Here is an 8,153-nt window from a genome sequence, read left to right as displayed (position 1 = left end):
CGGCGGGCTGAGTGACGGGGCGTGGCCCCAGGTACCCAGCAGGGCCGCCCCTCTCTGGTGAGGGCCCGCCGCCCACTTCCGGGTTCCGTACCCCTGGCCAGGCTACTTCCGGTACCGTGATGGCCGGGTTCCCGGGACGCCAACGGAAGTTCCGGCGGGGGCGGTAGAGGGGGAAGAGTGTGTCTGTGCCGGAGAAAGGAGAACCGCCCGAGAGGTCTCCGAACCCCCAGGGAGTGAAGGTACCCAGGCCCGGACCGCGGGCGCAGGAAGGGCGCTGTGGGGGGAACCGGGCCACGCGGGGGTCCCGGCGAGTGGGGGGAGGTGCTGCGGTGGGAAATGGGGGTGGGGAGTGAGGTTTGGAGGGGCGCCGGCCAGGCGTGGGGACCTCAGGGATAAAGAGGGGTAAGAAGTGGGATCCGCGCGTGGTGAGAAGGACGTAAGGTCGGAAGTGGAAGATCCCATTGTGAGGCGGGGCGCCCCACGGTCACCCTTTGTGGGCAGGAGCGGGTCCGGTGCCAGGGTGGAAAATGCCCCTGTGGGGAGGGGCGCCCCTCGACCAGAATGGAAGTTCTCACTGTGGGGAGTGGGAACCCTGCGTGGCGTGGAGGTTTTTAGGGGCGGGAGGGAGACCCCAGGCCGGGGGTGGGGCACCATTCTGAGACGGGAGGACTCTGGGGTGAGAGGTGGAAGGGACCCCCGGCTTAGGGTGAACGAGGTGAGGGCCCCACTGTGCAGAGGGCACTGAGGAGGGAGGGGGGCACCGCGGGGAAGGCAGGCAGGCACTTGGGGGCCGGTAGCGGAAGCTTCTGGGGAGTTGGGAGGATGCTAGGGGTGATGAGGAGCCAGCCTGACATCCTTTTGTGTGTCCGGGAGTCTCAGAGCGCGGTCAGGCTGGGGGCCCTTTTGGAAGCGGTGGGCAGCAGCGGCAGGTGGCATGGGCCGGAGTGTGGGGCACCAGTGAGAGATGGGCGGTGGGCTGGAGGCTGAGTGCCTTGGGAGACATGGGCAGCCCCCAGGGGCTCTGGAAATGCTGTGAAGGCTGGGTGGGGGCGGGATGGGAGGGAGGTTGGAGAAAATATGGGGGGTCCTGGGGAGTAGGGGCTGGGAGCTTATTTCCCTGGCATTTCCTCCTTTCATTTCCCAGTAGAGCCCTGGGGAGGAAGGGCCTCGGGCTCTAGAGGAGGGGATGATTGGAGAGCCCTGAGAAGGCAGCTAGGGGCCGAGGGCTGAGAGTGGGGGGAAGCTGCAGGGAAACCCCCTCCCCCCACAACTCCCATGCTCAGCCTTTGCCCATCTCTAGCAAGCTCGGGCTGTGTGGTGGCCAAAACCAGGGGCACTAGAGGGGGCACCTCTGCTTCTCATCCCTAGAACGGAGGCACCACCCTTCCTACCTGCTCCAGCCCAGGACTTGCCCGCCTTTTCTCTGTGTCCAGGACAGACCTTGGGTGCTGTGTGGGGCCAGCGGCCTGAGTGGGCCCTGGGTCTGAGGCTCTGCCCTGTGTCAGGAGTCTGTCGGCTGCCTGAGCGTGCCCTTGACCACTCCCCTGAATTCGCACAGGCCCCAGCCTGGAGCCCTGCGGTGTATGTGCGGTAACACCATGTCTGTGCCCCTGCTCACCGATGCTGCCACCGTGTCTGGAGCTGAGCGGGAAACGGCTGCGGTAAGGTCCTCGCACCCACAGCAGCCCCCAGGCCAGCTGGGGAACTGGCTGGAGGGGCGTGGGAAAAATGGAGGTGGCAGTGAAGAGAAGGGAGAAGCTAGGAGGTGGGGGGCTGGATGATAACCTGTTTGGCTGCTACCTCAGTTCCCCCAAGGGGACGGGGGAGGGGTGGCCAGAAGTTGGACGGTAGGGAATGATAGCAAGATGCTGACTGCCCTCCCCATCTGTCCACCTCTGATCCTTTTCCAGGTTATTTTTTTACATGGACTTGGAGACACAGGGTGAGTGAGCGGGGTGTGGGTGTTCCCAGAGGAGGTGGGGCCGGTCCAGGTGGCAGGGCAGGAGAGGCCTGTGGCCTCCGTTTCTCCGTCTCCATCGGTGCCGTTTTCTCCCCTCCCTCCTCCAGGCACAGTTGGGCTGACGCCCTCTCCACCATCCGGCTCCCTCACGTCAAGTACATCTGTCCCCATGCGTGAGTGTCACCCTAGCAAGGGAGGGGCTGAGGGTGGGAATCAGCTAGGGGGTTGATCCTGTGGTCCTAGGTCTGTTCTCTCCTGCCCGCCGCATCCTGGGGCCTGGGCAGGAAGTGCCATTTTCAGCCTTTACCCCTGTGGAGCCTCCAGGAATGGGGCCCAGCCCCAGCCCTCAGCCCAAGGCCTCCTAGACCTGAGATCTCCTAGAACCAGGACCCCCTGTTCCCCTTCCCCAAGTACTCACCAGCCGAGCTGGAACCCCGGCAAGCTGAGTGCTGGGCTCTGCTTCTCCATCTCTACTGCTGATGCTTTAACCACAGCTTCCAGCCCCACGTGGTGGCAGGTTGCCTGGCAACACCTTAAACACAGGCCCTGCCTGCTGGGAGGGGCCCCCAGGGGCTGCTCTGCCCCCTCCTGGGATCAGTGCTATGGCTTTCTCATCCCTCTGGAGCATGACGGCCCTTCTTGTGGTCTCCCCAGGCCTCGGATCCCCGTGACACTCAACATGAAGATGGTGATGCCCTCCTGGTGAGTTTGGAGACGGGCAGTGGGAGCGGAGGGGGTAGTAGGGGGCTGGCTGGGGTCTTCCTGCAGCTGCCAGTGCCTCTACTTTCCCAGGTTTGACCTGATGGGGCTGAGTCCAGATGCCCCTGAGGACGAGGCTGGCATCAAGAAGGCAGCAGAGAACAGTAAGGCCCCAGCCCCTCAGCATGCTCGCTCTGCCCCACCCCCACCCCTCCAGGAGAGCGCTGGGCAGTACCTCTGTCTGGTTCTTCTCCTGGGGGCCCCTCCAGCGCTTCCCTCACCCAGTCATGCCCCTCCCCCCAGTAAAGGCCTTGATTGAGCACGAGATGAAGAATGGGATCCCTGCCAATCGGATTGTCCTGGGAGGCTTTTCACAGGTGAGGGGAGAGGGAGGGTGGTGGGTACTGGGTAGGTGAGTTGTGCCCTCATGACTTACAGTCTCCTTCCTTCAGGGTGGGGCCCTGTCCCTCTACACGGCCCTCACCTGCCCGCATCCTCTGGCTGGCATTGTGGCGCTGAGCTGTTGGCTGCCTCTGCACCGGGCCTTCCCCCAGGTGAGTGTCTCCATGACCCGTCTCCTGCCCTTGGCGTCTCCTGCTGGTGTGGGGATTGTGCTGAAGCACTGGTTTTGCCCCGAGTCCTGTCTGGCCCACAGGCAGCCAATGGCAATGCCAAGGACCTGGCCATCCTTCAGTGCCATGGGGAGCTGGACCCCATGGTTCCCGTACGGTTTGGGGCCCTGACAGCTGAGAAGCTCCGGTCCGTTGTCACACCTGCCAGGGTCCAGTTCAAGACTTACCCGGGTGTCATGCACGGCTCCTGTCCTCAGGTCAGTGGCAAAGGGCCGCTTCCTGTCCTACCCCTCCTCCCTCCCTCCCTCCAACTGGAGCCTCTGACAGCCCCTCCCCCACAGGAGATGGCGGCCGTGAAGGAGTTTCTGGAGAAGCTGTTGCCTCCTGTCTAACCAGAGTGGCTGGCCCCCAGCTCACAGGGGACCCAGCACGTGTGGCACCATCTTGGATCTGAGCCGGTCGGGCCGCAGTCCCCACCCTCCCTGACCCATCCCCTTCCCACGGGCCTCTGAGGCAGGCGGGCCCAGGTCTAGCCAGGCCTTCCTTCCTGGCTTTAGCCACCTGGCTGTCGGCAGCAGGGGTTGGGCTGCTTTCTCCCATTTTCCTGAAGGTGGGCCCCTGGCAGCAGTATTGGAGGGGCTGTAGGCAGCGGGAGAAGGGGCCCAGCCGCTAACCCACTCACTCAGGACCTCACTCACGAGCCCCGCTTTGGGCCCCCTCCTGTGACCTCAGGGTTTGGCCCAAGGGGCCCTCCCAGACCCCATCTACCCTCTCCCAACTGAGTTTGCCCAGATAATCGTGCGTCTCTCCTGCCTCCCCTCCAGCTGCTTCTCAGTCATGAACGTGTCCATGACCCAAGCCCCTGCTGCTGTGGGCTACTGGCCCGGGCAGCAATGTTGGTGAGGGTCAGAGTCCTTGGAGGGGCGTTTCTCAGCCCTTTCTGGTTTGGGGGCTGGGTCCTGCCTCCCCATTACCTTCCTCCCCCGCAGGCCTGGAGCCTGCAGGGCTGGACTGAGGCTAAGGTCTCCCCAGCTGTGTCACCCCATGTTGTCCCCACTCTAGGGCCAGGGGAGGTAGGGAGAAGTTGTGTCTCGTCTTCTGTCTCCATGTGGTTTCAGGTGTTTTTCTTGTGTGTCCTGGATTCCGATAAAATTAAAGAAATTGCTTCAACTCTTAGGCCTGTCTGATTGTATTCAAGTGGGAGGGAGAGACCATGTGTGAGAAAATGCTCCAGTGTAAGAAAACCTTTTATTTTAAATACTTTGGAGAGTGCCTTCACAGCAGTATAAATTAGTGCCCGGGAGTAGGGTGCTAGGCTCAGGACCCTGCCTCCCCCCTCGCTCTTGGTGATCCTGATGGGTTCCCAGCCCCTGGGGAAGAGAAGAGTTAGAGACCACTGACTCCTCATCATTGGAGCCCTTGGCCTCATGCCTGTGGGCTGGGCGGGCCTGGCTGGGGTCTGAGGTAGGGCAGGCTCGAGGCCCCTGTGTCCTGCCAGATGCTGGAGAGCAGCAGTTGTTTGTGTTTTCTGTCTGCGGTAGGAGGGTCTCAGGCCTGTGCGCCAAAGCCGGAAGGATTCTGCTTCTGCCAGCGCCATAGATCTTCACCTGTGATAGGGCGAGGTGTGTGGTCAGGGTCCACATTGGAATGCAGGGCCCCCACCACCTCGGATAACCCAGTGTAGGCACACCCAGACCCAGTCAGCCCCTCCTAGCCCCTAGCTCTCTCCCGCGGGTTGGGCTAGCACTCACACATCCTGTCTAGCCCTAAGGCTGCTGTCCAGCCCAGCTCCTGGAGCGCCAGGCTTGGGTTGGCGTAACAGGCAGCCACGTCACCTTCTCGCCGTGCCACCACCTTGTACGGGATCTGCAAGAGAGGGGACAGGTGTAGCCCTGGCCTCACCCAGCCAGCTGCTGACCTCAAGAAATGGAGGTGCGGGGCTGCAGGGCAGGGTCTCTCTCGGAGGCACATAGCGCTAAAGCAGGTGAGTAGATGCAGTGCCCCTCAGGTAGGCTAGTGGGAGGGGCCAGGTCTACTGCTGAGAGTCGGGTGGGACGGGGCAGGGTAGGTCTACCTTCCTCCCGGAGGCCTTCTCCATGGCCTGGACCATCTGTAGCACTGAATAGCCTGTGCCCGTTCCCAGGTTGTAGATCTGCCCAGGAGAGAATAGGTATGTGGAGGGGGCGGGACTACCACCGCTCCTGTCCCCATTTGCCCAGGACTCCACCTTTCCCCTCCCCACGTCTTCTTTCTCCCTACCCGGCAGCCACACTGATCCTTCAGTTTCCTCAGGGCTGCGATGTGGCCTTTGGCCAGATCCACTACATGGATATAGTCCCGGACGCCTGCAGAGGAGGTGGTTGGGTGGGAGGGTTCAGTACAGTCTGTCCCACTTCCGTCTCCCTCTCGGCTCCCACTCCTGAATCCTTTTGATCCTGGGCTCACCTGTGCCATCCTCTGTGTCATAGTCGTTGCCAAAGACATTCAGTGCCTCCCGTCGCCCAATGGCCACCTGGGGTGCAGATCAGGTCAGCTCTTCCCTCAACACCAGCTGTACCCCACACCTCTAGGGGTTGAGGAAATGCTCCCTCCCCTTCCCCCTTACCTGGGAGACATAGGGCATGAGGTTGTTGGGGATGCCCTGGGGATCTTCACCAATGCAGCCCGAGGCGTGGGCGCCTGTGGGGTTGAAATATCGCAGCAGCACTGCATTCCAGGTCTGCGGGACACAGGTCAGATGGGGGGCGGTGAGGGTATAGGCTGTGTCCCAGCTCAGTGCACAGGCCTTTACCTCTGATGTCCCCCTGTGCCTATTCCCTGTCCCTGGCAAGGAGCAGGGGGATCGACCCTTCCCAGGTGCTGTGACCTTGCACAGTCACTGCTGCTTCCTGAGCTCTAGTGTCCTCCTTGGTGGGGGTTGCTTAGAATTCCATCTGTAGGCTCACAGTAGGCTCATGGGGCAGAGCCGGGGGGGTCAAGGGGATCCCTCACCTTGTCTGCCTGGCACAGGTCCCGGATCATTTCCTCGATGAAGAACTTGGACTTGCCGTAGGGGTTAGTACAGCCACCGGTGGGGTGGGCCTCGTCCAGGGGCAGGTACTGGGGGTTCCCATACACGGTAGCCGAGCTGCTGAATACCAGGTTCTTCACCCCATGTGCGCTCATAATCTGGCCGTGGGGGGCGGTATCAGTTACTCCCAGCCCCCTTACTCCTCCACAGGTGGGTGGGGCTGAGGTATGGGCGCTCCCATGTACAGATGGGGAGACTGAGGCCGAGAGGTAAAGACATGTGTCCAAGATGGTACAGCTTTGGGCCCTGCCACTGTTTGGCACTGCCCACCAGGCTAGAGGCCCTCCCAGTGTCAGTCCTTGCCCCACGTGTCACCTCCAAAAGTTGGATGGTTCCTGTCAAGTTAACTCTGTAATAGTCCAGAGGCTTCTGCACTGACTCGCCCACGGCCTTGAGCCCCGCAAAGTGGATGACCGCCGTGAAGCTGTGCTGCGGGGACAAGCAGGGTCAGAGCTTGCTTTAAAGGGCCCGGCCCTCAGCAGTGCCCCCTGCCTACCTTCCAAGCCCCCCACCTTCTTGAAGAGACGCTCCAGGGCTGCCTGGTCCAAGATGTCCATCTCCTCAAACTCCAAAGAGCGGCCTGTCAGCTCCTGAACCCGCCGCAGGCTCTCGGGCATGGACCCCGCTCCTGGTCGGGCACACAGAGGCCATCAAAATCAGAGATGGGGTCCTGGAGACTAGCCAGACACACACCCCTTGGAGGTGGTACCCAGGGTTCTCCTTCCATCCCCTCCAGAAGCCCAGCCCCACCCCACTTACCACGGATGGCATTATGGAAGTTGTCGATGACCACGGGTGAGTAGCCCGCCTCCAGCAGCTCCAGCACCGTGTGGCTGCCAATGTAGCCAGCCCCACCGGTTACCAGCACCTTTTCTGCCATTGCACCTGGACCAGAACACAGAGCCTCAGAGGTGGCTGAGGCTGGGCACTCAGCCCCTTCCGACTGGAGCCTGGCCTCGGAGGGGAGCGGTAGTGTGTCCTAGTTAATAGGGTGGCTCTGGAGTCAGCCCTGGTCCAATTCTGGATACCATCATGTTCTGGCCTTAGGCCTTGGAGATCACTTATGTGCGATCTGGCTCTGGGCCCTCGCTGTACTCAGCCCCCCTGACTTACTCCCTCAGGGGTCAGTTGGGAGGAAGCAGGAAATTACCAGGTGATTTCAGGGTGGGGTCCTCTGCCAGGCAGGCTGAGCCCAGCTCTGGGGCTGCAGCACCGCTGTCCTGGCGGTGGCCCCGCCCCACCCCAGGGCGGCCAGATTACTCGGGTTTGGAGCTAAGGATCCCGCCCAACTGTAGTCCTCACTGAGCTGGCCGGTGAAGACGTGGCCTTGGCATCCATTCCACTGCAAGGTGTGCACCCCGCCCTGAGCAAACTCAGCGCAGGGGGGATGGAGGGAGAAGGAAGCTCCAGACACTGAGGCCTTTCATGGGGGAGGCCTGGCCCGCAGTCGCCTCCGGCCAGGCTGCCTCCAACGCCTCCTGGGCTCATCCAGCTCCAACCAACTTGGCTGAGCGGCCTCGCTGCTCCGGGCGCATTTTTGCATTATTTTTCTGAGTTCCCCCAGCATCCTGATGAGGCAGATATTATCGCTGGCGATTCACGGACAGGGATAGTAAAGTCAGGGATAGTAATTTGCCTGCGGTCACAGCTTGGGATAGCTGAGCTAGAATCCGGATCTCCAGGCTCTCACGCCAGCCCCTCGCCCAAGCATTTAGTCCTCCACCCCCTGCTGCCCGCTGGACTCTGCCCCGGATGCCGGACCTCCCCCTCCCCGCCCTCACTCCGCCGACGTCCGCTCACTGTGCGGCGCCCCAGAAAGTGGCCGCGGAGCGTGCCCTGGGAGGCAGGAAGG

The 8,153-nt window shown here is 62.1% G+C and overlaps 2 protein-coding genes across 4 annotated transcripts in view; one reads left to right on the top strand and one right to left on the bottom strand.

Annotated features, from left to right (window-relative positions):
* Nucleotides 1-4,405, top strand: LYPLA2 (lysophospholipase II). The gene is made up of 10 exons (XM_006777560.2): nt 1-239; nt 1,559-1,661; nt 1,911-1,942; nt 2,068-2,133; nt 2,615-2,662; nt 2,753-2,823; nt 2,963-3,036; nt 3,112-3,213; nt 3,315-3,488; nt 3,573-4,405. The coding sequence occupies exons 2-10, from the start codon at nt 1,584-1,586 to the stop codon at nt 3,621-3,623; spliced, it is 696 nt and encodes a 231-aa protein (XP_006777623.1). The 5' UTR covers nt 1-239; nt 1,559-1,583; the 3' UTR covers nt 3,624-4,405.
* Nucleotides 4,406-4,460: 55 nt separating this feature from the next.
* The window catches only part of GALE (UDP-galactose-4-epimerase), a 3,992-nt gene continuing 299 nt past the window's right edge, over nt 4,461-8,153 (bottom strand). For 2 of the 3 annotated variants that reach the window (XM_006777558.2, XM_006777559.2), the window contains exons 2-11: nt 7,061-7,186; nt 6,814-6,929; nt 6,617-6,730; nt 6,223-6,399; nt 5,837-5,950; nt 5,677-5,743; nt 5,491-5,576; nt 5,306-5,383; nt 4,983-5,097; nt 4,461-4,838 (exon numbers count right to left, since the gene is read on the bottom strand). In XM_006777558.2, coding sequence (XP_006777621.1) covers nt 4,780-4,838; nt 4,983-5,097; nt 5,306-5,383; nt 5,491-5,576; nt 5,677-5,743; nt 5,837-5,950; nt 6,223-6,399; nt 6,617-6,730; nt 6,814-6,929; nt 7,061-7,181 — 1,047 coding nt within the window. In that variant the 5' untranslated portion in view covers nt 7,182-7,186 and the 3' untranslated portion in view covers nt 4,461-4,779. Of the gene's footprint in view, nt 4,839-4,982; nt 5,098-5,305; nt 5,384-5,490; nt 5,577-5,676; nt 5,744-5,836; nt 5,951-6,222; nt 6,400-6,616; nt 6,731-6,813; nt 6,930-7,060; nt 7,187-7,451; nt 8,088-8,153 lie in introns of those variants that run through there. The other variant, XM_015557300.1, reaches the window with a different exon arrangement.

Source organism: Myotis davidii, unplaced genomic scaffold, assembly GCF_000327345.1.
Source record: "Myotis davidii unplaced genomic scaffold, ASM32734v1 scaffold149, whole genome shotgun sequence".
Classification (NCBI taxonomy): domain Eukaryota; kingdom Metazoa; phylum Chordata; class Mammalia; order Chiroptera; family Vespertilionidae; genus Myotis; species Myotis davidii.
Note: the sequence above shows the minus strand (reverse complement) of the source record. Positions and strands in the feature narration are given on the sequence as shown.